Source organism: Tetrahymena thermophila, assembly GCF_000189635.1.
Source record: "Tetrahymena thermophila SB210 genomic scaffold scf_8254617, whole genome shotgun sequence".
Classification (NCBI taxonomy): domain Eukaryota; phylum Ciliophora; class Oligohymenophorea; order Hymenostomatida; family Tetrahymenidae; genus Tetrahymena; species Tetrahymena thermophila.
This window is the reverse complement of record NW_002476387.1, coordinates 703,899-731,725: the sequence shown is the minus strand read 5'-3', so window position 1 is coordinate 731,725 and position 27,827 is coordinate 703,899. Positions and strand designations below refer to the sequence as shown.

The following is a 27,827-nucleotide window of genomic DNA, read 5'->3' as shown; positions in this document are numbered from 1 at the left end:
TAAAAATTTGAAAATTTGGAGGATATTTATTTTGATAATTGTTTGGATCAGTAATAAATAAATTAAATTAATTTTTGTCAAAAATAGATTTTATATTTTATATTTGAAGAATTAATTATCAATAAATTATCATAAAAGATTTATATTCTATTTAAAAATTCAAAAAATATTTTAATGAATGATAAATAAAAGGAAATTTATCAAATTTCTAAAATAAAAATAGATTATAACAAAAATAGCAAACAAATGATTTTAAATAGTAAATGTTAAAAAAGAATTTTTAAGTTTAAAATAAAAATAGATTATAACAAAAATAGCAAACAAATGATTTTAAATAGTAAATGTTAAAAAAGAATTTTTAAGTATTTAAATATTTTTTAAATTCATTATTTTTAATTCTTTAAGTTTATGGTTTTATTGTTAATGTTTTATAATATTTATCATAGAAAGGTTTTTTTACATTTTAAAAATGATTGTTTTAAAAAAATAATCAGAAAATGTATTATTTTGAATTTTATCCCATAAAGAGCTTGGAAAGATAAAAAATTTTATGTTTCTATATTTGTATATATAAATAAAAACTACAATTTTTGTTTTCAAAAGATATTTTATCAAAGGAAATTATCAAAAAATAAAATTCTTAAGGAAAGTAAAACTCAAATTATACTATAAACAAATGATACATTTAAATATGTAATTTTAAATAAGAATTTTTATGTATTTACATTTTTTTAAATAAATTTCTATTCAAATTATCTGAATTAATTCACAATTTTTTACTACTTTAAGTTTATGATTTTGCAGTTTATGGTCTAGAATATGTTTCTATATTGTTGGCTTATTAAGAAGAAAATTATTTTTAATCATGGTTTATTTAATTATTTATTGTTAAATCTTGTTGTAAATTTTGTTTTTTATCTAATTTAGTATTTTTCTTTTGCTTTTTTGGTTTTCTTATCTTCATTTTAGATCCTTCACAGATAAAGTTTTTTTATATAGAGTTGATTCCTTTATCTTAAATCTCTAATCCCTAATAAATTTTTATGAATTTTCCTGTGCCAATTTTCTATAATTCTGATTTTTTGATTCCACTTTTTTGAGCCATACCATAATCCACAACTACTTTAGCAACATCTTCTAAAACTTATTTAACAAGTTTTTTAGTAATTTCCTGTAAATTTAAATTAAATTAGATTATTTTAATTTTAAATAAAAATTAAGTTCATTTTACTGTGGAATATTCTAAAGAAGGAGATGTATTAACTTCTAACAGCCAAGGATTAAAGTTTGTATCAATCATAATGTCATACCCAAACAATTCCATACTATTTTTCCTTGATTCAACTGTGTCAGAACAAGATAAAATTGACCATTTTATTATATTTATAATTTGAGGTTTTATTTTCTATTAGAATACATTATATCCTTCAGTTTCCTATAAAAAATCTTTAATTAAATACAGAAAAAATTAAATGATATTTTTACTATAAAAAAGTTCTCAAGCTACTCTTAAGTATACATATTCCCTTATAAAGTTATTTCATCTTATCCTTATTAAGCCTTCTTTTTACTGATAGCATTATTTGTGAGATGCTAGAATTTATTGCTTAGATTTTTTGTTGAGTAGCTATCAGCACTAAAGCGAACGTAACATTCATCAAAATACCATATTGCTAAAGGATTCCAATCTGTAACAAGGACCCATATTCTAATATCGAACTAATAAAATATTATTTAAAAGGCATTTATAAATAAATTTAATTTTACTTTTCTTTATTTTATTAAAACAGGATTTTCAATGTATTTTTGGACTATCATTTAGAGTTCCATTGATTTTGCATGATCAATTATCTCAACTAAATTTTTATAGCAAGTTATTCCTCTTCCCCTTGATAATCCTAATTATTTAATAAGTTATATTTTTCAAAATAAATAAATTAATAAAAAACCTGCAGGTTTTACTATCCAAATATTATCCTCTCCTTTTAGATTAAACTATGGATCACATTTTTCTCTTTGATTTAAAAATTAATTAACTGCTGATGTAAAATCATCCATTTCAACTTCTTCATCTTCACTGTCGCTGCTATCAATTTATTACTTTTCTCCATCTTGTTTTCCTTAAAAATAAAGAATTATTATAAATATTGCACAAGTTTAAATTATAGCTACTTTTTATTGCCTCGTTTGAAATCATTTTTTTAATCATAGCTAGTGATTTTTTCTTTTTCTTTTTGACTTAAGCTTTGACCTTAATTCCCTAATAAGCCAATTTTATTTTTTTTATCCATTCGAAATGTTTTTTTTTTGCTAAATCCTCATTACTCATTTCGTCTGAAGCAAGGATTTCCCATTCGTCATCTGGAATACTTTTAAAATATTCGGATGCTTATTTCTTTTTATGTAAACTATGTAAAAGATAAAAACAAAAGAAAAAATTACTTCGTCATCTATTACATTATTAATATCATTATAATAACGTGTAAGAACCTAAAGAGCTACTTAAGCCTGTATTTTACAGTTGTTATATTTTTCATCTTTTTCAAGATATAATCTTAAATACTTTTTCAAAACTGAAACAGCCTATTAATCGAAAAAGCATAATTTTAATTTCTTTTAGAATATAATTTAAATTACTTTGCTGAGCTTAAAATTTTTGACGAAGTCATTAAATTCATCAGGATCATTCATATCGAAACATTAAGGAAAAAAACAATTTAGGTCTGCATTGTCAAACCAATATAAATTTTTAAGACTATTTAGCAATCCTATTTTTGAGCATATTTTCGAATTATTTTCAAAATGATTTACTATTTAATTAGGTAAAATATTATCATAGTCAATATCTTTTCCTAACAAAGTCCATTTCAGATCAAAACAAGGACTATTAGTTTATGGGTTTTCTATCCACCCTCTCTTTAAAAGAGCTTTCTTAAAATCTTTGTATCCTCCCATAACTATAAATATTTTAGAATCAGCAGGAATTCTTTGCTTTTTTTTCCATTCAACCATAGAGCTTATAAATGGCAAAGGTCTAAGTTTTTTTACTTTAGACAAATTAGTCTTTGATTCTATTTTTTCATTTGTTTCTTCTATTTCCCTCAAAGAGCTTTATCTGAAAAAAGCTTAACTAGTCAAAACGGCCTTCTTTTCCTGCTCAACTTCACTCTTTTGCTTTTCCAAACAAATAGTTAAAGACTAGTTTATTTCAGGAAGGGATACTAATTATTTTAATTTAAATAAATTAATCAAATTGATAGTAAATATAAAATCTTTCTTTTTTTTTCATAAATTTATTTATAAAACTATTAAATATCTTTAAATCTTTAAAATTATTTTAAAACATAAATAATCAACCAATTACTTTGCTTTGCACTTTATGATACTGTGCTCTTTGATAAAAATAAATTATGATTTTCCTATATTAATTTTCTTTGTTCGGTTAAATCGTTTTTGATTGAAGCTAAGACAGAGTTTCTTAATCTAATTTTGTTTTCTTCATCTTTCTTCTTAAGCTGCTTTTATGTTTCTTTTTCTATTGTTACTTACTGTTTAAGCTGCTTTAAATATTCTTTATGTCTATCTATGAGCTTTTAATTATCATTCTGCACGAAATTAACATTTTCTTTTTTAAACGTTAAAATTAAAAAATAAACTAATAAATTCTTATGAAATTAATTTCTATACATTCAATAGATTAGCTTCTATTTGTTTATCTCTTATTTTTCAGGGCTGCTTATTCTTCTTCTTTTTACTTGATTCTTAACTTTTACAATTCTGTTCTTTCATAAAGTCTAGCTTAAATGTCTTAGTTTTATGAATTATCTACTCTATTTTTAGCCAAATCTTGTTACTATTAATTTTGTTAATTTAGTGAATCTTTATTATTTAATTGTTATTAAATATTCAAATTCTCTAATTAAAATGTGTTTCTTTTTGTGTAATCTGTGCTTTATCGTTTTTTTGTGGTAGGATTCTTTGGCTTTCTATACTAAGGATAAAAATCATTTTGAATATTTGAGTTATCAGCGAGCACTGAATTGACTTGACTCTTTCTATTTTGTTTTTATAAAACTGCAATGACCTCTTCTTTAGATAAGTTGTTAGAGGTTTTGTACGAGTTGTTTTGTGAATTTTCGTTTTCTAATTCTAATTGTTGAAGTTTATTTTTAGTGTCAAATTTTTACTTGGTGGCAGCTACATCTTTCATTTGTTTAGCTAAAAATCTTTCCTTTATTTCTTTTTCTTCATCCATTAAAATTTATGGATTTTTGATGTAAGTATGTAGAATTTTGTTTAATTTATCATCTTGATATTTTTTTGTGTAATTTTCAAATTTAGCATCAACAATACTGTCATCTATATTGTAACTTTTATCCATCTAGCTCTAATAATGATTTTAATAATTGAAAAAAATTGAAAAATTCAAATTAAAATGTGATTATTTATTTACTTTGCTTTCCTTATTTAGTGTTTACTAGCTAGTATGATGACTATTTATCATTTTAAATCAGAATTTTTTTAACTTTTTACTACCTAATTTTAGTGTTGTGTTTAAAAAGTGAATTAATCAAAAAAACAAATTTTGATTTATTAAAAAATATTTGTTAGTTTGAAATATAATTGTTAGTTTTTTAATTGAATATATAGAGATAGATATTGCATAAGTGATATATATTCATATATCTAATTAACAAAAAAAAACTTTTTATAAATTTATAAAAAATAAGTAATTTACAAAGCGATTTCAAAAAACTTATATCAAAAGGAGTTAAAGTATAAAATGAAGAAATAAATTTAAGAAGAAGAGGATTGGAAATAGATGATGACTTAGCAATAGGAGTATAATAGATAAATTATGGAAGAAGAGAAAATATTAGAGAAAGCTAAAAAAGACTTACTAATGTAATTAATTGCAGACTATATTATTCATTCCTATTAACATTTTTAAATATATATATCTAACAAAATTAATTCATTTGTTTAAATAATTATCATCCTTATTTTGGCTATTTTAAGATGTATTTTTATTCAAAAGATAACAATATCAGCAGTTTTAACAAGAAAATCAAAAAAAAATTTAGGATAACGTTTCGAAAAGAATTTAAGAACAAACTGAGATGGATTAAAAGATACAACAATTTCGCTAAGACGAGTAAAGTAGACAAAATTTTTAGAAAGAATTAAGATCTTTTCTATCTAACAACTACAAGGACTAGATTGCAAATAAAAAATAGGCTGATGAATAATTCGTAATATTTAAATAAATATGGATTTATTTTATTAATCACAAATTTTAATAAGAAAAAAGATAAAATTTAAGAAGAACAACTTAATATCCAAAGGGCATAATAATCTTTGTAATAAGAGTAATAATTAAAATTTTAGTAGAGATAGCAAGCTAAATAAGAAATGTTAAATTTCTACAACAACAAGAAAAAGCTATAAACTGAGTAAATAGCTGATAGAAATCAGCAAAGGGAAGAATATCGATAAATGATTTAGTAACAGGCTTAAATATAGTAAATTAAAGAAGATAACTACCGCAAAGTAAAGCTTAGTTATATTTTATATTATTTGCGTGGTTTTGTTTATTTTTTATTAAATTAAGTTTAATTTAATTATCAGCAAAACGCTCTCTTTGCAATTTAATAAACATTTTTGTATAGTATTATCAATAGTTTGACTAATTCTAATCAAATGTAGCTAAGAATTTCATACCGTTTGACCATAACAAAGAAAAAAGAATACAAGATATGATTGATAAAGGTATTTAGTAAGACTAGCAAAGGTAATTGAGGGAAGAAGAAAACAGAAAGCAAAATTAAATAAGTGTAAATATTTGATTCGTTTATTATTGAAGTTTTTTTCTTAAATTAAAATAAATTTTATTTTATATAGAGAAGAGTAGACTTAAAAACAGGTCTACAAGAATAGCTAGCATAAAAAGAAAAAAATGGATATTAGAAAAAAGGATATCTTTATAATTAAGAAGATATCTTATCAAAAAGTTTAGAGCAAAGATCTCCTGCTTAATACTAATCTTTGCAGCCATCTTAACAACAACTAGGATACTAAAATTAAACTGAAAATAAAGTTGTTGTAATATTTTTTATTTATAAAGCAATTTAAAATATATAATCAAGCTGTTTATATTAATTAACATTTTAAAACTCATAAAACTAGAAAACTGAAAACTTTTCTTAAAGAAATCAAAGCCCAATCAATGCACAATCACCGATTATTCCACCCTAAAAACAAGTATTCTTTAAATATAGTAATTAGTGCAAGGTATTTTAAATCAATTTTTAAAATTAAAGCAAATAAACAGATATGAAACTCCAAGTTACTTGTAACAATCTAAAAGTGCTACTTCTCTTGTTCATAATCCTCTCCTAAATCCTATCCCAAATAACATCCAAAATCCATATTTATTAAAATAATTAGGAGGTGTTACTAGTTTATAAAAATTAACAGCTGGAAGGGTGAATTATGCGAATTTAGCTTCCTCAAATATTATGACACCAAAAGCTAATTAAATTTTTTGATAGATGTCGAGTCATTTGATCATAAATTTATCTATCTATCGATCTGTGTCTAATCTATATTTGATTTAGCTCGTACAAGTTAAAAATAGATGTAGAATAGTTTTAATTAATTTATTTATACAAAAGAGAATTAAAAATTTATATGGCTATTTATTTACTGTTTGAAATTTAATTTAATTTGGAACAACAATAATTTATTTACAAAAAAACAAGTAAAATAACTCAAATTTTATATATTTATCTATTTTGTTTTACTGTGTTTCAAAGTTTTATTAAAATCTAAAGCAATCTGTAATACTAAATAACTATTTATTCCTCTAAATTTATTTGTAAGTCTTAATCTATATCAAATTTGGTATTTTAATCATCACTATCAACACTTTATCCTTCTGATACTTTATCATCTTAATCAGATTTTTTTTAGTTAATATGTTGTAGTCTTAAATATAGAGCCAAATATTAAAAGAGATGCCTTGACTAAAATAAAATTTAATCAGCCTCGTTTTTTTTATTTTATTACTTTTCATCTCTCTTTAAATTATATTTTTCTTATTTTCTCTTTGATTTTAAAAGCACTAAGTTGGTAAGAAGCCAATTATTGATTTCATCTCTCTCCTAAATAATCTAAATACTTTAATTAATTTTATCATTTACTTAATCTGTAGACTATAGACTTTTCAGCTCTTCTTCACTTTGTTATTACTGTTATCGGTAGAATATAATTTTACCATATTATGGATAATAGTGCTAAATAAGCTCTTTAAATCTATTTTTTTAACATTCATAAAACTAATTAGAATAAAATTACACACTGATTTAGCTCTTTAATTAAAAACTAAGAAAATAATAAAAACAGTATTTTTAAATTTTTGAACAAATAAATTCTAATAAATTAGGATAAGAAATAAATTGTTTGATTTTAGGGATTTATAACTGGAGTTAAATTTGATCTTAGTTTCTCTAAAAAAGAGAAATACTTATTTTACCAAATAAAAATAGATAAGAAATGAAATGCTTTCTAAAATTTCTAAATGATATCAAACTTTTTAGTAAAGAAAATCCAATCAAATCAAAGACAAATAATTGATAATTGTTATATACTATCTATATAGCAATAGGTAGCTTGATATTTCTTCATCTTTTTTATTGCTGACGTGGGCATAAATAATATCTTTAAAGGCTATGACTGAATTACTTTTTTTAAAATATTAAATTTATTTATTAAAATATAAAATTAAAATACATACAGCTCCCCTTTTTGAGATAATCTATTACTTTTTACAAATTATTTATTTAGATTTCTTACTATCATTTTTCTCATTCTTGTAAAAATCTCCACAACTCCTTCTAAAAATAGTTAAATTTGTTTAATTTATCATTTGATTAGATTATATTTACATAACAGCATTTCATCTTTAAAAACTTCAACTATTTTTTCATTATTTGTTTCTTCATCATCTAAGCCCTTTAATAACTTTTCAATTCTTATCCTATCTTCCTTTTTGTAATTAATGTTTATTGCTAGAATTAAAGATAAATTTATAGATGTATAGATGAATAAATAAATGGGTTATTAAAAACTACTAATCATAAAATCCTATAGGATTTTGTACCTTAAGATACAACAATTCATGGATAAATTTCAAATTTATATAAAAAAAGATTATTAATTTATAAAGATTTTTACATAATTAAGTTATTCTTATTACTTTCTAGCAGCAGCATCAACTTGAAGGTTTCTCAAAGATTATTTATTAGCTTTAGATTCATTTTCAATCATCAATAATCTTCTCTTTATTTATAAAGTGTTTTTAAAATAAATAAAATGTTTAAAAATTACATTTAATTCAGATATCTACTTTTCTAGTCCTTAATTTATTAACTTAAGTGATGTATTCTATTTAAAAATTAGCATTTTTTTTGAGTTTTAAATTTAATTTGAACTTACTTCTACAACTACTTATGACTGCATTAATTTATATGTTAGAGCTTTTTCATAATTTCTTTTGTTGTTTAGCAGTTTTATATCAAAATTATAATCATCTTCAAGTTATTGTACCTTTTTCTTAAGATAGAAGAATAAAATATATTTTATAAAAATATTTATAATTTGCTATTTATTAATAAATTAAAATTAATTTTTGAATTAAATATTCAATAGAAGATAAATTTCATATAAACATTTTAATTTATTTAATTATACTTCTAACTAAAAAATTCGATCATTCTTTTATCTCAACTCCGATTTTAATCTTTTAACTTCCAAGCTTAAACTATTAATATTATCCACATGACCCTAGACATTGATCTATCTACTTTTGATTTGGTTTTTCTCAACTTAGTATTAATCTAGTAAATTATTTCTTAAATAGTACAAGTTAAAAATGTTAAAATGAGTAATAAATTACTTTTCTTCTATAGTCTTTTAGTAAAATTCTATAGTCTTAACCCTAAAATTATTTAAAAAATAAGAAACAATATTAAAATGCTAAAAAATACGCCTAATCTTCCTGCTCCTTTTTTTAAAATTGCAAATCAAGCAGCTGTCTCTCTAAATTATCAATCTTAATGTCAAATTCAAAAAGAAATTATTATTTTTGATTTCCACTAGAAAAATAATCATTACAAAGTTCTACTAATCTTAAGATTTAGCTATTTCCCAATATTTTATTTGATCTGGCTGTAATAGTTAGCTTTGATATAAACCTTAGTCCATATTATTTTTCTTTTATACAAATAAATAGATATTTTACTGATTTTTTTAATATAAAGTAATGAATAACTTTTTAAATTAAGTATTTTTTTTTTTGAATTATTTTACTGTTTTCAAATATTTACTCTACATTAATAATTTTAATACAACTTTTATGATTATAACAAATATTTTATTAACAATAAAAATGGTAAAAATATAAAAATAACCAAATGTTTACTTAAAAGATAATACTAAAGCTAAGTAAACAAGTATATCATTTTATTTATTTATAGAGTTTAAATGATTTAATTAAAAATAAGAGAGCAATTTAATTTTTGTTTGAATATTCAATAGCGAAAGTGTTAAAAAAGCAAATAAATATTGATTACAAAAGGAGTATATGTTTATATTTATATCATACAATAAAATATTTATTTATAATAATTTTTTTTAATTAAAAGCTATTTCAAACAATTTGTTCTGGAATCTCTGAGGTCCATTCGAGTTTTATATTGAGTAAATTTCTGTTTTTCTAAAAATGAAATTTGTATTTTAAATTAGAACAGTTATGTTTATATATTTAAATATATTATTTACTTCATCATCTTTAAGAGGAATTTTAGTTTGAGTATATTGGCCAAAGACTTCATTGTGATTTGCAAAAGTCCAAAGACCTATTAATTATTTTATAATAGTTATGCATACTTTCATTTTTTAAATTTATTTTAATAAAAAAATTATAGTTATTTATTTTACCCTCTCCAATAGGTTTATTGTTTTCGAATTTACCACGATAAATTGTACCATTTGGATAAATCCACTATCCATTTAATAACTTATTTTCATGGAATTCACCTTTAAACTAATTTATAAAGAAAATATGAGCTTTTTTTTATTACTTCTTAAATAATTATTATACTCTCATTTAAGTTTTTGCAAAGACATAAGTACCTTCTCCGTGCTTTTTTCCATTTTACCATTACCCACTGTAAACGTCTCCGTTAGCATAGGTATATCTTCCTTCGCCATGTTTTTTATCATTCTTCCACTAACCTAAATAGATAGCAAATTAAGTTTCATAATTTTCAAAAAAGTAAAAAATTGTTTTGAAACGTAGTAATTTATCAAAATAATTAAGATTTTTACCATAATATTCTTCCTTTTTCTCTTCTGGAAGGTAGTATGTCATAACACCAATACCGTTTTTAAGATTATTTTCAAATGTTCCCTTATAAACATTATTGGGTACACCTTCTTGCTTTGATACATATTCATAAACACCTTTTCCATGCTTTAATCCATTTTCATACTCTCCGTCATAAACGTCACCATTACTGAATTCAGCCCTGGCTTTTCCTTTGAATCCTCTAATTGAAGCTTCTCCTCCTTCTGCAGGTGTAAAAACAAATGGCTTTTGTTCCTCTTCCATTTACTCTAACTTATTCTGGCTTTGATCTAAACAAATAATAAATTAATAAAGTTTTTTTCAAAAAAGATTATTTGATAAAAAGTAATAAATTAGAAGTTAAATAATTTAAAGATTCAATTTCTTTTAATAAAAGTAACAACGATGACTAACATTGTTAAATAAAAAAATATATCAATAAATAAATCATAATAAATTATAATATCACTTTATTGTTTAAATAAGTAAAATATTTATTTTTTTTTTAATTGAAATAGAAATATTTTAATTTATCTTAAAAATAATAAAAAACTTTCTATTTCTCTATTTTTAAAAACTAGTTTATTTTTAAGATACAAATATTATTATGAATTCATAAATATAAATTATTGCGATGGCTTATTTTTCTAATATTATTAATTTCTTTGTATACTGAAATAAATAAATTTCTTAGTATATCTAAATAATTGCTTATTATGTTTTTATTAATTCTTAATAATAATAATTCAAGAAGCAAAATTTAGAAATAAATCAAAAAGTATACTTTTTTAAGATGAGTATTAGTCTGTAAAATTATACTTAAATTCTGTTGCCGTTTCGTGAATCAAAAAGGACAGAAATTATCAAATCCGCATATAATCCTCAAGCAAATACAAATAATCAGGGCTTAGGTGCAGGAAGTGCAAACGGAACTTCTGAAGAAAGAAAAAGCAATTAATAAAATAATTAAAATAAAACATAAGTGTATTAGAAGAAGCCGAAATTACTAGTATGTAATGACTATTTAGCTAAAAGAGAAGACAGTACATTAATTAAACATTATATAAATCATATAATTATATAATAGCTAGAATTATTTCCTTCGTAAGCTAATATTTAATATAAACATAACATAAAAATAATTTATTTATTTATTTAAAAAAAATAATTATCACATCATAATAAATGAAAACGATAAATTCCCTTTGTTTTATTCAAATAAATAATTAGAAATTTCATATAAATAAACAGAAACATAGTTTTAGAAATATAATTTGTTAGTGAGAAGAAAAGTAGAAAATACATCGTATAAAAAATATTTTTTAAAATAGAATTCAATGATTTTGTCTAGTACATAAATTACAAATATTAGAGAAAGAAATATAAATAGAGAAATTTTTATTTTATTTGAAATGAAAATCAAATCATTTAATTAATTAATTATTTAATAAAATTAGAGACAAATTAATTAATTATCATCTTTTAATCTTAGTTTGAGTAGATTCAAATTAAATCTTTACAAAATAGTTTTTCTCTTTAATAACAAATAAATAAATAATTTGTACAAATAATAATATAGATTAGGAACATAATTTAGAAGGACTCCATATTAATATACCAAGTATAATGAAAGAATGGGAGCTTTCATGAAAGCTTTATAGGATCACATTGCAAATGCTCCAAAAATCTTTGATGAATTAAAAGAAAATCTTTTTGATGAGAACCCATCTTTAAAAAATATAAATGCCAATACTTAAGAATACATTTTAAAGCATCCAATTAAAAAATAGATTTTTTCTATTGGTGAAATAATAGATGAGGTTACTGATAGCTCTTTTTAAAATATAATTTAAGTTTTGGATTACTATAATTTAAGAAACCTTAATCCTGCTGTGCTAAGTGTATGCTATGCAAATATGAGAGTTTTAGAAAAGAATGGAGGAACTGTGAATGATGTTCCTAAATTGTCTTTTATTTAATTAGGCTTATAAAAATAAGAATTAAATAAACATTTAATTTTTTATAATGCTTTCTAGAATTCATAATTTAATCAAAAAAAAGATTAATTAACCAACATTTAGTATATTAGTATGTACCATTAAGAAAATACTAAGAGTGAAGATAATTAATAATCCTCTGATACTTCTCTAAAAATGGAAGGTAATGAAACACTTGAGCCAAACTCAAATTGTTTTGAGATTGCAATTAATGAGTATCTTAACAAATAAGATGGATCAAATGCTCAACTTGATGATCTTTTCATTAAAAATGAGTAAAAATGCCCTAAAATTATTGGTTAAAGCGAGTTTTTGTACCTTTTTGAATAGGTTTTGAGGCTTGTAAGACATCACAAACCAAATTATATAATTTTTTCATATGATTTTTCTTTAACAAAATCTCATAACCACTATTATAATTTAAAACCAGATGTTTTAGGATATTTCAGTTACATGCTTTCTTAAATTTCTAATAATCATGTATTATTTGTAGCAAATACTAAAGACGAAAATCACCTTTTCCCAAAACAATTAGAGTAGCTTAGCTCTTAATAAGAAGTAGGTGTAACTTAATAAAAATTTGAAGGGCTTGATTCCTTTGATAATACAACCAATTACCTTTCTATTTCAAAAGTAAAAGATCTATCAAAAATTGAAGAAAAAGATGGCGTATATTAAAATTCTAGTGAAGACGCAAAAGATATTGATAAGACAAGCTCATATAATTAAAATTAGAAAGCTAATTTATTTGATAAAAGTGAGGTTTTAGTTTAAAATAATAATAATATTATTTAAGAATCTCAAACTGATAATATAACTATTCCATTCAAAAATTAATAAAAAAAAAAATTTGTTTTTTATACAAGTGACTCTACATAGTAAACAGTAACTAGTATAAATAAATTAGCAAGTTGGATGAAAACGGAGCCATCACAAACTGCGTATTAAAAATATTTAACATATTGTTATGATAAATTCTATTGTAATAATTTTAGTTAAGATGAAAAAAGAAAGTATTTAGTTCAAAAACTTCTTTTAATAAACAAAAATTTATACCAAAATATACAAGAACAGTTAAATTCAATATTTTTTAGTCTATTCGAAACTATTAATTATAGAAAGATTATATTGAAGTAAAATTTAAAAACAGCTATCCATGTATAAGTCTAATTTATGAGTAGTATTACAGAATAAATAAGAAGATCAGTTATGCCTAGAAGATCATATTCCAACTAAGAATAGCTGAAAGGAGTTTAAAAGGTAAAATGGACCCTTCAGCAAATAAAAATTCATGATTATATGAATAAGATTAAACAAATTAAGCACATTATTGATTTTGTATCTCACTCAAACGGTGAAAAAGTGAATCTCCTATAGAAATTTTCAAAACAAAATAAATACACTGAGGTTCCAAAAGGCGAAGGGATAGAAGAAGAAATAAAGGCTAATTCTGAATCTATGATAATAAATGTTATGCAAAAATATCCTTAAAATTCTGAAATGTATGCTTAAACGTTGGTAAGTGAGTTAAAACGAAATGAATTCGATAAGCTCTATAGTGACCAATTAAAAGTAAAAATTATGCTTAAAAGGTACACTCAAGCCCTCCTAAATAATTGGGTTTATGATTTGAGACGTAAAAAAAAAATTTACCTCCATATCTTAAATCTATAAGATAGAGTAGATTAAGAGTTGAAATTCTTCTACACAGAACATAGTTAATATGTGATTGATTATGACTACGACAGCTAAAATAGAGATCAAAGTAGTAGTAAAATAGCAATTTACTTTTTTAATGTTTAGAGAGGTAAGCACTTTAAAAATTATGTTCTGACAGAGTATAGAGAAAATTAATTTATTTAAGAAGAAATTAAATACTCTGTGCAAAAAGTTTTAGATGTAAATTGGAAGAGCACCCAGCCTTTAAGTAGTGTATCATCATAAAACACACTTCATTTAATAACTGGCAAATCTTAATAAGGTGATACAACTAGACCAATAATCAATTTATAAAATTAGTTATCATCATAAGATGGAGTTACAGATAAGTTTTAAGTAGGTAACTTTATTTAAAATGGCTAGTTTGAAGGATACATTCATTAAGAGAGTTTATTAGATTTAGAAATTTTCAATTCATCTCTATGTATTACTGATTAATTTATTGTTAAAATGTTTGGAGAGGTTATCAATCCTACTACATGGAAGTAAAAAGAGTTTTCAAAGATGATATTTATTGTACCACGTAAGCAAATAAGTAATTATCCTGATCAAAACGATTAATAATTGTAATTGAAGCTGCTTGAACCTTACTCATAAGAAAATTTCATTTTTAATTCACTTCCGAGATCTGGATGTGTATGCGTCTACTAAAAAGAGGATAAAATTGAAAAAATATATGTGTTTGGTGGTATTTCATATAACGGCTATTTATGCAATTTTATTGAAGAATATGCTGTGGATAATAGATAATAATAGTTATTGTTTTTAAAAGTTAACTATAAAAAATTATCTTAAAAGACTTTCCGTCCTCTCTTTTCTCCTTTTACTTTTACTTATAAGCAGCACGTTTACTTTTTAGGAGGTGAAATTGATAAAAATCTCATACTAAGAGGATTTAATTAAGTATACCTCCAGCAATACAGCTTTAAAGAATCTCAATTCAAATTAGTTTAAACACTTAAAAGAAAAGAAATACCATCAAAATTAAATTTAACAAATATGGATTAGAAACTGCACTAAAAAGAATTTTTGAAATTTGCAGAGATCATTCCTTTCTAAGCAGTTAATTTAAATGCATTTTATGACGAAAATAATCAAATTTAATGGTTTGCTTTGTTGGGAAAATGCAATTCTGCTATAGAGTAAATTTTAGAAAAAACAACTACGATAGAAATACAGCTTCAAAATTTGGTAGAATCTCTTGATCCAAACAAAAAATTAATGATAGAAAAGAATATAAGAATTGAAACTACCTTAGAAGATGAAACGCAACAGGAACTTAGACTAAATGAATACAATAGCTCTAAAACTTTCTTTTTGTCATCTTTTTAAGCTGACTAATCTTCATTTTTAGCCACTTAAAATAAAACAAATGAATAGTAAAAGTAGCCATAAGCTAATTCTTAGCCTGCCGAAGGTTCAAATTAACATTAGAATTAACCTACTAATAAAAATAGCTAATCAACAGCTTCAAATATTAAAAGTGATGATTAAACAAAAAAAGATAGCTTGACTAAGGATATTGAACAAAAAACAAAAATAAATAAAAATATTCTTGCTTAATAAGAAGATAAAACATTAATTTAGAAGGCACATTAAAAAGAGAAATAATAAGAAAAAGTTTAACTTGAAGATAGTTAAAAAATGTTAGATGAAAGCTCATCTATAAAAAATAAGGAAGATCCTATTAATAAGTTAGAATAATAGGATGTCTAAAATGTTAAAGATACTAAACACAAGAATTTTAAAGATTTAGTTGATAAAATTAATTTTAAATCAAAAGGTTTACAGTTTGAATCTTAAATTAATCTAGCTGGATGTCATGAAAACACAGGAAAAGCTTCATATTTAAATCCAGTTTAATAGGAATACTACTTTATTTAAGATGATAAATAAATCCCAAAATACTTCCTTGTTTAAAATTATTTTAGTAAATTAATTAACATTCTAACTGGGGATAACACTTAAAATCAGTTTTAAATTGTACAAAAATTTTAACTGACTATCAGATTTAACGATGAAGACTTTAAGGACTCCCTGCTATCTAATTAAATGCATTTTCTTACATTCCATTTCAATATGGATAGGAAGGTATGCATATTTTACAAATCTCTATCACTTGAAGAGTACACAGAACTCTCGTAATCTTATCCTAATTTCAGGTTCTATAATTCTGTCTTTAAATGTTAAGTTAGATTTGATTAAAATAAGTTGAGTATGCTCAATTTATAAGATGAAGGAATAGAGACTATAAACGAAAATTTAGTTAATAGATATATTATATGTGATTAGGAATATATTTATTTAATCAACGGAACAGACTACAAAGATCCTAATATTCCATACAATAAACTATCTCCATGCGAGCGTGTCAATATAAAAACAAAAATAGCTGAAAAAATTGATGATTGCATTTATTTAGATTGTAAAAAGTCTTATATTCTCTAAAATAATAGCTATATATTTTACATAGGATTATATGAAAATTAAGAAGATTTCGGAACTGAGGATGAAAAAATAGAATCTGAAAAAGAAGAACAAAGTGAAGAAAGCGAAGATGAAGATGATGGATAATCTGAAAAATTGATTGTGTAAATTTTTGATAAGAAATAAAAAGTATGGAAAGTAATAAGATTATCTTAGTGCAAAGAAATTAATAATAAATTCTTAAATTTTACCTTTTTATTGGGAAATTAAGATAATAAGTTATTTGCTATCAACACTAAATTTTCCATTAAAAAAAAAGAAACAATTGCAAACCATGAATTAACTTTTGACTTAAACAGATGTAGCTGCATTGAAGAGATCCTGCATCTCCCCTTCAATTGGAAATCATAAAAATCAGTTGATATTATTAGATCGTTATATTACTCTGCAACAGCCTATGCTATGTTACCAACTAATCCTGTTACCTATTCAAATATATCTTTAATTCCTAAATTATATAGTAAAAATTGATAATAGGCTGACTATTTATGATAATTTACCTTGTAATATTTATTATTTAACTGTTTTTTCTCCCTAAATTTATAAATACAAAATTTATTTTTTTTAATTTGCAATATTACTTGAAAAAATATGTAGAATCAAAGTAGCACTAGGATCCTTATTATATTTTACTGATGTATTTGAGTCAAGTGTCTCATTAAAAAAGACTAAGAAAGAAATTATTTATAAAATTATTAAATTCATTATTTATTTTCAAATTAATTCTTTAATTTTATGTCATAAATAAATAAAGGCTTGTTATTTTTTAAACTCTTTTTAAAAATAATTTCTAAATTTTTTGGTTATTTTTTTATTTTTTTCTACATTTTTTTAATTTATCAAAAAATTTATTGTTTGTATAATTATTTATAAAATTATTCGTTTTATTAATTTTTAAAATGATAATAAGTTGAATTTTTATAAAATATATTTTATTAAAAATAAAATCTAAGTAAAAAATAAGTTTACTAACTTTTAATGTTTTAGACTAATTATAGTTTATCAATCTTAAATACATTTTCCTTCCACAGTTTATAAGATTAAAAGAAATTTAAGCTAAATAAGTTATCATGAAACAAAAATTTGTTTATCTAGCTATTTCTTTTAATAAAATTACTAGAAATTTAATTTATTGCAAGAATTTACTTAATCAATTAACTAACTAACTAACTAATCTAAATATTTTTATATTTAATGCTTTTCATTAAATTTTAAAATAAAATTAGTAAAATTTTGTTATATGTGTAAAAAATTTGGAAATAGAATTTAGATTTGTTTGTTTTTATTAGTTTATTATGAATCTCTAATCACTTTTTCAATTAAAATATTAATTTGATAAGTAGACGATATTTATTTATATATTTCTGCAATTTTTATCATTAATGATTTATCAAAAATTAATTTAAAAACAAATTATTAAAATATAAATTTTAATATCTTTTTACATATTTTATTCTTTCAAGATATTAAATTATAAAATGAGCTATCCCGCTCCTTATAATCCGATTGAAGGTATTCCAGAAATATTTAGGGCCAAGTTATTTAAATTAGATTAATAGTCTAATACATGGAGAGATATAGGGCTTGGATATCCAAAAATTATTTAAACAAGCAGCGTAAATTAAGTTTAAATGATTAATTTTATTTACAATTTAGTCTCTTATTTGGTCATTTAGAAAACATTTTGTTAATCTAAACTTATTTGTAAAAAAATTTTCAATTAGAGCGAGGGTTATTTGTTGAAATTCTATTTGGAAAAGAATAAATCTGAAGTATTTTCAGAAAACTTGTCTAACGATCTAATAATAGAAAATCCTAAAGGTATTTAAAAATAATTGTTTTTAACTCATTTATGTAGAATTCAAGATTGATTATAATTTTATAAAGGCAACAAGCAAGTATATAAATAACAAGATAAGTTAATTAGATTTTAAATGTTATAGCTTATGAACAATGATTTTCCATATTGTTAACGAGTGTTTGATGATAATATATCTGAATGTTTAAATTTTATAGAAATAATTTATTTGAATAAGCACAATTTGCTTTTACTTATTAATAAATTAAAGCTATTAGAATTAATTTAGCCTGATTATGAATCTCCATTTTATCAATTTTTAATAGATAATATATAATATATTCAATAGAAAAATAAATAACTATTTCAAATGATTTGACAGAAGACGATATTGCTATCAGCTTTTAAAATGAAGCAGGTAGACTCGCTCTTTGGTAAGTTTTTTAGCTATTTTAATAAAACTGTTCAAACAGTAAGAAAAGATTATTATTTACCAATTAACAAAGGAAATAGATCAAGGAAGTTAAATCAAATATAAGCTATCAAAAACAAGAAGACGAATTTAGATCATACAAAAAGTAATTTGAAGAGGCTGAGGAAGAAGGATAATTTATTCTTCCTATTCCTAATATAAATAATTTAGAGGCCTTTTTGAAGATTTTAATGGTAATATTTGTTAATTGTTTCCTATTTTTTGATTACTTATCATTTATTATATTAACATATTAGGACACTCCAGCAGAAGACAGAAATGTTATTTCTTCAGAAATGATGGTTAGAGTAAATCACTAAAAAATATTTTTTAGGATAATTAAATCTTTTCTCTATAAAAGCAATCTGTCTTGTTTAGAAATTTTAGAGAAGTCTTCAACAAGTGTGAAAAGGAGAATAATTTAGACGCATTGAATACCCTCTGTTAAATATTTAAGTCACTGATATTTTACTCAGAGCATGAATTACTCTAAGTCTTATTGAATGAAGAAAACTACATCTTAACATTTGGAATCCTTGAGTGTAAGAGAGACAGTTTCTTTTAATGCAATAACAAAACTATTTATAGATCAAATATTCAAATTTATTTGCAAAATCACACTACGTATAATAGACGATGAGTAAATGTACAACAAACAGAAGGAGACTCACAGATAGTTCTTTCAGAAGAGAGCAAAGTTCTTATCAGTTGTTTAATTCAAAGACCAATCAAAGTTAGATGATATTCACTTCAATTTCAGACTTTAGTATTTAAGAGACTCAGCACTTGCTCACATTTTAGACGAGTCTACTCTAAATCTAATGAACTTGGTATTTATAAATTAACCTTCCTTTTATTAAATAATCCTCATTTACTTTTTAATAAACTTCAGATAAGTCAAAGAATATATAAAAACTTGATTCAGTACATTATCACAAGCAGAGAAATGATTTCTCAGATTTTGAATGCTTTGAATCTAAAAGATTATCAGTCTCTTTGTATGGTTTATGATATGTTTTAGTCTATGAAAAATATGGATAATTTCGTAATAAATAAATAATATTATTTGATAAAGATTTAGAATTCGAATATCCAAATTAAGAAAAAAAGTATTTCATTCATTCCCTATTTTATTTAATATATAGTTAGAAACTTCTATTAGTATTTATGATGCTTTCTATGAGAGAACAATATTCGAAATGCTAGATTCATTTTTAAGAAATTATGAGAAGCCTAATTAAGGAAATTAAATGCAATCGTTTGGTATTCAAAGAAAAAAATAGTAAATATTAGATGAAAATTAGTTAGAAATGATCCCTTAAATGATTGTTTCAATATTGATTCAATACATGAACAATAAACCACAGTTATTATTAAAATACATGAGAAGCATGGAAGAGAAAGTCCAAAAATACAAATTTTTCTAATTGATCTGTGAATCAGTTATGAATCAGAAATATACAAATAACTAATTATATGTAAAATTTATACAATTTCAAAATTAATTCAAAAAAATATATTTAAATCAATTAGTTTAGCGATCTTCTTAAGCTAATTTTGGAAAATTCTGTCAAGAATGATGAAGATTATGTTTTCATTGAATAATTCTTGCAAATACATTTAGGAAAAATGCTTGATATTTTCTACACTGCAGATTATAGTGAAGAAAAGATCTTTGGTAGGATATTGCTTATAGATATTATTGTTAATATACTTAAAAACTTAGACAATATTTGCATGTGTATACCAAATCTGACATATGAAGTATTTTTCTCTATTCCATAAAAAATGCTTCCATTATTTCACAAAAACCTAAAGCATTTGCACTCTTAAATAATTAGTCTTTACATATCCTACATCGAAATAAATGTAAATAAAATTCTTTTGAAATCCTATTGAATTAAATATTTTTTTAAATAATTAAGAAACCTGAATTCCACTAAGTATTATATGATGTACTAGTTCCACTTACAACATATCTAGTTAAAAAAATTAAAAACAAAAACAATCTCATCTACTCAGAAATTATTAAACTGTTCAAACTTGCTTAAACAAGTTAGATTTTAATTAGTGGATTAGTAAATATAAAATATTTAAATTATTAAAATGATCTAATTAAATTTACTAAAAACAGCAACAAATCCATTTACAGTTTGAAAAGAACATAGTATATCAACATTTCTTAAATGACATTAGGAAGAGTATTCCACCAGAAGAAAACAATTCCAGCTAAGCTACAAACAGTTTGTTTAATATCACAAATGTCAAAATCAGTTTGGATAGTCACAAAAGATTTGATAATATTTTAGGAAAAGACGAAATCGATATAGATTTTATTAGAAAAAGTTCTTAAAATTCAAGTCCAAAATCCCCAGTTGGCTCTAACTCATCAAGTCCAATAAAACAGAGTTAAAATTTTAATAATTATGAAGATGATGATCATGAAGGTAAATTATTTATTTCTTTTTTAAATTCTATTAAAAAAAAATTACAAAAAGTGTAAGACATTGTACAAAAGCGTTTCAAGAGTAGTTCACAATGAAGAATTTAATAACAGAGTTTTTAATAATATTTTTAACATATCATTAAATTTTTGTAAAAAATAAATAAATAAATATAAACTTTCATTTTAAGTTCACGTATCTTTGATCATTATTTATTTTATAATTCAAACGATTATTTTAATTAAGTTTTTTAAAATTTATTCTCATTTATTATGATAAATTTAAAATTTTTAATTAATTCTTTTTTATAATTTAAGTTTATTTTTTCAGCTCATCAAAAACACATATTTCATTTATTTAAATAAACTTTAATCTGATAATAGACAAATATTTAAATTTCAATTTAACACAAACAATGAAGTATTTTGAAGAATTTAATAAATTTGGAGATTAATTTTTTAATTCATCAAAAGACTGAAATTAATAAACTTTAACAAAAATAATTTCAAAAATTAAAATTTGATGATCATTCATATATTTGTAAAATAAAAAATACATAATTTCTTCAAATTTATTTGATATAGTAATAAAAGTATACCTCATTCAGTTAAAGTATTTATGATAATAAAATACAACTTTCATAATAAAAAAGCAATACAATTAGTTATTTTTATATATAGAGATTTATTTTTTCCTTTTATGACTAATAAAACATTCTGTTCTATTGTTCTATTGTAGTTTAATTATTTTGTTTGATATTTCCTTTACTTTTTCGAAACACTAAGAACATGTGTTTTACAGCAATCACTCAATGTAAGTCATAAAAATTAAAATAGATTTTTGAGAGCGATTTCAACATATTATAGCAATCATATGCTTGTTTTTTATGAGAGTAAGATGATATTTATATTTATCTCTTGAGTTTGTGATATATATTAGAGATATAAGAAAAAGAAGAGTTATTATGAGTAAGTAATAAAAAAGATCTATAAAAAGATTTCTGTTGAATTTATATATAAGAAGAAGATTATGTGTTTTAATTATTTGTATTCAAATTAGTCAAGAAATATTTGATATTGAAGCAATTGTACTCTCATTATTGTCATTTATTTCATTTAAATTTTGGGCAGCTGTTTCTTACAGTTTTGACTTTGAAAAGCCAATATAAACTTTCCTATTTTATTTATATTTATTTTTATTTAAGGATATTTAAATAATTAGTATTATGTTTTAATTACTTTCCACAAATTTCTTCACCGTTGTAGAGTGAAATAGCAAGCAAGGCCTTTTCTTTATTAGGAAGCTTAAGGATGCAAATATTTTAAGCTTCTTCAATGATGAACCTTTTTTATTTTAGAAAAAATTTTCAAAAAATTAGTATAGAAAACTCTAATAAATTAATTACTTTGATCTCAAAATAGGGCCAACTCTTTAGAGGAAATTAGAAAGTATATCGATATTGCATGCTTATCTGTTTAAGCCAGTAATAATTATACATTCACTTGGTGGGTTAATTATTTTAGAAATGTTAATCTCATTCTTTTTATTTGATGAGTTATTCACGTAATACTCATCACTATCTTCGCTTGTACCTGTTGTAGAAGATGAATTACTATCCTTCTTTAAATTCTTTATGTAGATTTGATCATAATTGCTATAGAATATCTTATTATAAAAGTATTTAATTATATTTCTATTTTCTTTAACTTAATATTACTTTGATTTCTTGATCCATAAAAGTCATGTCATTTAGACTTTCTTTAGCTGCAGATGCACTCTCTATTCTGGTGTATTCGACTAAGCATGAAGATTTATTTTTTAAATACATTATTTTTTCTATGGGTCCAAAATAGCTGAAAATATTGATAAGCATTTTGAGAGTTACTTTAGATTTGTCAAACCAGTTAGCATAAATTACTTTGGATCTTCTCAAAGCTGCATTTTTTTATTTTAAATTAATATAAAAAAAATATAAATTTTTAATTAATTGATTAATTACATTTAATGAACTAAGGATTAACGTAGTCGCCAATATTCATGCCTGGGTTGATTTCATTGTTAACCAAGAAAGGATAATTTGAAAGAATTTGTAAGTTTTGATTTGAAGAGGTAGAGACATTGTTGCCACAAACGTTTCCATTAAGATTGTTGGAAGAAGAATTTGTCTTTCTGTGGATAGCATTACCTCCATTTACTGAGTTTAAGCTCTAGCTACTTCCTTGATTAATGTGGTTATTTATATTAGCATTATTATTGTTATTGCTATTATAGTTATTGAAAAGGAAAAAAGAGTTTCCATTAGAACCACCTGTTTCATCATTAAGGCTTTAGCTTTCAATGTTTTAAGAAGTATTTTAAGAGTTGAAAGCCGGTATGCCTATCGATGAATTTAAGCTACTTTTGTCATCATCTTTATCTTTCTTATCATGGTTGTGGTTAGGTTATTTTTCAACCTTCTCATGAGATTTTTAATTATTCATATGAGGAGGTTAGAATGTCATTCCTTAACTATTATTATTGTTGTTATTATTGATGTTTATTTAGCTATTATTTTAAGAATAATTTAAATTGCTCAACGAATTACTAGGATTGTTATTCTAATTCATGAAATTCATCATATTCCATTCAAGTTAATTAGGCATAGTGCGATTGGTATTTTACATGTTTTAGAAGTTATTACCTTAATTAAACAACTCATTGTTTCCCATAAACCCTACCATATTAGGATTACTCATTTATGGTAAGAAATTATTGTTAAATGGCATAAAGTTAGGTTATTGTTGTTATTACTATTGTGGTTATTAATAGTAAAATCCTTATTATTGTACTTATTACTGCTATTGTTACTGCATCCATAGCATATTCATATCGTTTGGATTTATTTTAGGGTTAATTTGAGGAGGAAATCCAAACATGTTATACTATTATTATTGCTACTGCTATTATTAATTCAAAGTAGAATTGTTAAAACTAAAATTAGCTTTTTCGAAAGATTAGTTTTTTCTAATATTAGGATCAATATTATTATTTTAGCTTGAGCTGTTCTAATTTGAATGATGCGATATTTTTTATTCTTCAATAGCAGAAGTATCGTCTAAGATATTTTATAAGTTTGTATTGTCTTCTTCTTTTTCAGAGTAATCTGAAGAAGTCTAAAGCACACCTAGAATAGTGAGTGGGTCATTATTCTTTTTTGAATCAATTAAAGAATTTTTTTGACTGCTTGATGATTTCTTGGATTTTTTACTTTGAATTTATGCTTATTTCTATTGATATTATTGCTGTTAAATCTATGGATTTTAATTCATTTATATCTGTTAAGCATGCATTTGCTATTATTGCTGTTATTACTAAATAGGTATATTAAGTAATGGGTTAGTAAAACCTTAATTTTTAGTATCTATAATTTGTTCCTTATTTTATACATTTAAATTTAGTTAATTGAATTACTAAGTTAAATCAAAAGTGTTGTTGTTCATATTATTGTTATATCCCATCTAGTTGTATTGCATGTTGTATTAAGGATACATCATTCCTCCACTATTAATTGCAGGGAAATTAGGTTACATATTATTATTCTAGATTATCTAATGAGGTTACTATTTGATATTCAAATTAACAGGCCATTTTTAGTAAGCTTGATTCTATTAGATAGGATAGCTATGAGGCAATTAATTCATAGGTGGTTAAATACCTGGGTACATATTTTGCTAGAAAGGAGAATAGTTCATTCCTACTGGAGGATACTATTACATAAATTAGTTTTACTATTAAATTGGCATCATATTCCATTACGTTTAAGGGTATTATTACGGCTAATTAATATTAAGCGGCTAAGCTGGCATGACAGGAATTTATGGACTACTACCAATTGGTGGTATCCCCTGTTAGTTTACATATGGAATTTAGTTTTAAATTAAATCATAAGGAGCTATTGGGTTTGCATTATTCATATATAAACTGCTTTAAGGATTTGAGTATTAATTTTATAAATTTAGTTATTACTGCTATTACTATTGTTATTATTGCTGCTATTACTATTGTTATTAAATCTTAGAAGAACTTCTTAATTCATTGTTATTTCCAAATGATTTATTTATACTTGCTTCCTATGAGTTAGTTGAATTTTCAAGCCTTTTAAATATAAAGGAAAAAATATTAGCAATTTACTAACAAAATAAAATTGTGATTGATACCTATGGCTTGAGGTAGGTTTTCCTTCGAGTCCTGAAATACTGCTTTATTTATCACTGCTTTAGCTGTTGCCCATCATAATTTATCTCATAACTGTATAATCTATTATATTGAAATAAAATAAATCATAAACAACTGAGAAATGTAAAGAAAGTAATTTATTTATTTAGATTTATTTTTAATAAAAATAAAACATTATTAAAATAAAAAAGTAAATTTAATTTATTTAAATTTAGAAATTTCAGTCTCAAATATTGACCGACTATTCAAAAATTAAAAATATTACCAAACCCTCCGGGGTTATTTTCTTAAAAAACTATTTTTTTCAGTATTGCAGCATAGATATTCATACGAAACCCTGGTAATAATTCTTGATTGTTGAGAGCATCTAGCGACTTTTATGCATTTTCTATGGAATCCATTTCAACAAAAGCTTTGCATTTTGGGGTTCTTTCAAAAATCAATAGCTAATTTATATTAAATAGATGATAATCAACAATAGTCATAAACAAAATTTAATTCATTAATATTAGCTGGACTTTATGTTAAACTTTATCAAATAAATTAGATTTTCATATCAAACTAAAAATATTTTTTTTAAGAGTAAATCATTAATCGTTGATTGAAAGAGGGAGGTTAATTAAACAAATAACTCCAAATAACTAGATTTATATGAATTCATTTTCACTTGTATTAAGTGCTTATCATAATTATTTTCTATAAAAATATTTACTCTCCACACTTCACCATATGCTGAAAACACTTTATGATATGTTTCTTGATTGATAGTTCTGTTTTCGGTATTATTGACTACTACAAGCAAAACTCCCGTGGTACATTTGTTATTACCCTACTTTATAGATAATTAAAAGAAATTATAAGATAAATGGCAAAATAAGTCTATTGTATATTAAATTTCTCTAAAAATCAAAAGCTGCGATATCATAAATATCGCTGTCTCATTGAATAAATGTGATGTTTTGAACCATTTAAATGAGACTTAAAAACTGAAAATATTTGGAATAACTTAATTTAATTCTAAATTTAATACTGTTTGTGAATCCATTCTTTAAAATTCTTAGGGTAGGATTTATGCAAGGTTTCTCGCTATAATATACTACTATGTTTTTGAGTTACCTTATTCGATTTGTCTTTTAATTTTTAATGTTATTACTCTTAAAATTAAAAGCTATAATCTATTTTGCTTTTTTGAATACAATAATATAGTATTAATGTTTTACAGATTAAGTTTTTTTTCTTTTTTTCTTTGGAGAAGTTTATATCAATTGAAAAGCTTTTTGTATTAGATTCTTATTTGATTACTTCCTTCAATATAATATACTCTGAAAAGTATATATATACATACAAGCAAATCTGAATTGATTCTCGCTACCTTACTTACTTTCCACCTCTTTTACCTTTATATTGTTAATTATTTTATTTTTGATCTATCTAATTATTATATGCACCTACTACACATTAAATAATGTAGCACTAATTAATAATTAATTTTTTGCTTATTTATTATACAATTATTTTTTCATCTTAATTTTTAATTTTCTAGCAAATTATTCTAAATTTGCTATATACAATAGCAGGAGAAATCTTCCTACTTATTAATTTTTAATTACTCTAAATAAAACTCTTCTTTCTCTCTAATGTGTTTTTATTATCATTTCAGAAAGGAATGCTAAAGTAAATTTTTTATTTTACATTAGTCAGATGTTTTTATAGATCAAAATTCGTTTTCTGAATTATATGTGTTACTAATAAATAATGTTAACATTTTCAAATGCTTTCTTTTCTAAAATATCACTTTAGGATTTGAAAATATTTAAAATATGTTTTCTAATATAGACATATATAAATAAAGACTGCAATCTATTCAGGGCTTGTTAAATTTTCTATCAGAAATTTAGAGGATAATTAATTTTTTTTACTTAATAAAAATTTGATTAGATTTTAATTTTGTGGATAATAATTAAAAGAATAAGCATAATTTAAAATTTTTTTTTAAGATGAAATGAATATTGAAATACTGCAATTAAGAATTCTATACTAGTAAAATTTAAGAAAATTTTAAGAAGATTCATATAAGAACAACAGTATAAAATTAAATTATTATTAAAAAACAAATTAAAGAAGATAATCTCCAAAATAACCGAAATTAAGCAAATTTTTCTTTTCAAAACAATAATTATAAATAAATAACTAAATAAGTTTTCAATAAAACATAAATTTCTTGAATAAAGTTTCCTAAATTCAACAAATATTTATATTTGTGAATAATTAGTTAATAAATTTTATT

The 27,827-nt window shown here is 22.8% G+C and overlaps 7 protein-coding genes across 7 annotated transcripts; 3 read left to right on the top strand and 4 right to left on the bottom strand. All coding sequences in view use genetic code 6, as the record gives it.

Annotated features, from left to right (window-relative positions):
- Positions 1-766: 766 nt before the first annotated feature.
- Positions 767-4,504, bottom strand: TTHERM_00196050 (tubulin glycylase 3C; the record flags this gene model as incomplete). The annotated part of the gene is made up of 11 exons (XM_001017259.2): positions 767-1,171; positions 1,232-1,435; positions 1,486-1,719; positions 1,768-1,898; positions 1,950-2,120; positions 2,173-2,395; positions 2,443-2,583; positions 2,638-3,221; positions 3,365-3,625; positions 3,688-4,387; positions 4,454-4,504. The coding sequence occupies 11 exons, from the start codon at positions 4,502-4,504 to the stop codon at positions 767-769; spliced, it is 3,105 nt and encodes a 1,034-aa protein (XP_001017259.2).
- Positions 4,505-4,672: 168 nt separating this feature from the next.
- TTHERM_00196040 (hypothetical protein) lies at positions 4,673-6,548 on the top strand (the record flags this gene model as incomplete). The annotated part of the gene is made up of 7 exons (XM_001017258.4): positions 4,673-4,905; positions 5,039-5,252; positions 5,305-5,550; positions 5,670-5,834; positions 5,902-6,102; positions 6,187-6,261; positions 6,321-6,548. Exons 1-7 carry the CDS (start codon positions 4,784-4,786, stop codon positions 6,546-6,548), a joined length of 1,251 nt encoding a protein of 416 aa, XP_001017258.4. The 5' UTR covers positions 4,673-4,783.
- A 261-nt stretch (positions 6,549-6,809) lies between these two features.
- TTHERM_00196030 (hypothetical protein) lies at positions 6,810-9,366 on the bottom strand (the record flags this gene model as incomplete). Its single annotated transcript, XM_001017257.2, has 11 exons — positions 9,175-9,366; positions 9,048-9,112; positions 8,957-8,998; positions 8,752-8,911; positions 8,497-8,613; positions 8,389-8,445; positions 8,236-8,340; positions 7,947-8,046; positions 7,796-7,895; positions 7,650-7,742; positions 6,810-7,314 (listed from the first exon to the last, which is right to left on the bottom strand). The coding sequence occupies exons 1-11, from the start codon at positions 9,262-9,264 to the stop codon at positions 6,810-6,812; spliced, it is 1,434 nt and encodes a 477-aa protein (XP_001017257.2). The 5' UTR covers positions 9,265-9,366.
- Positions 9,367-9,709: 343 nt separating this feature from the next.
- TTHERM_000196029 (radial spoke head-like protein) lies at positions 9,710-10,672 on the bottom strand (the record flags this gene model as incomplete). Its single annotated transcript, XM_012797911.1, has 5 exons — positions 9,710-9,775; positions 9,841-9,917; positions 10,000-10,105; positions 10,163-10,296; positions 10,390-10,672. 5 exons carry the CDS (start codon positions 10,670-10,672, stop codon positions 9,710-9,712), a joined length of 666 nt encoding a protein of 221 aa, XP_012653365.1.
- Positions 10,673-11,201: 529 nt separating this feature from the next.
- TTHERM_00196020 (hypothetical protein) lies at positions 11,202-17,082 on the top strand (the record flags this gene model as incomplete). Its single annotated transcript, XM_001017256.2, has 2 exons — positions 11,202-11,512; positions 11,988-17,082. The coding sequence occupies 2 exons, from the start codon at positions 11,202-11,204 to the stop codon at positions 17,080-17,082; spliced, it is 5,406 nt and encodes a 1,801-aa protein (XP_001017256.2).
- A 1,007-nt stretch (positions 17,083-18,089) lies between these two features.
- TTHERM_00196010 (component of IIS longevity pathway SMK-1 protein) lies at positions 18,090-21,423 on the top strand (the record flags this gene model as incomplete). Its single annotated transcript, XM_001017255.2, has 13 exons — positions 18,090-18,227; positions 18,336-18,432; positions 18,759-18,843; positions 18,916-19,075; positions 19,139-19,189; positions 19,243-19,423; positions 19,515-19,711; positions 19,774-19,926; positions 20,027-20,359; positions 20,415-20,750; positions 20,807-20,959; positions 21,016-21,328; positions 21,380-21,423. The coding sequence occupies 13 exons, from the start codon at positions 18,090-18,092 to the stop codon at positions 21,421-21,423; spliced, it is 2,241 nt and encodes a 746-aa protein (XP_001017255.2).
- Positions 21,424-22,384: 961 nt separating this feature from the next.
- On the bottom strand, positions 22,385-26,585 carry TTHERM_00196000 (RNA recognition motif protein; the record flags this gene model as incomplete). Its single annotated transcript, XM_001017254.2, has 9 exons — positions 22,385-22,499; positions 22,564-22,668; positions 22,731-22,990; positions 23,043-23,260; positions 23,325-25,459; positions 25,522-25,621; positions 25,806-25,986; positions 26,253-26,372; positions 26,571-26,585. The coding sequence occupies 9 exons, from the start codon at positions 26,583-26,585 to the stop codon at positions 22,385-22,387; spliced, it is 3,249 nt and encodes a 1,082-aa protein (XP_001017254.2).
- Between the last annotated feature and the right edge of the window lie 1,242 nt (positions 26,586-27,827).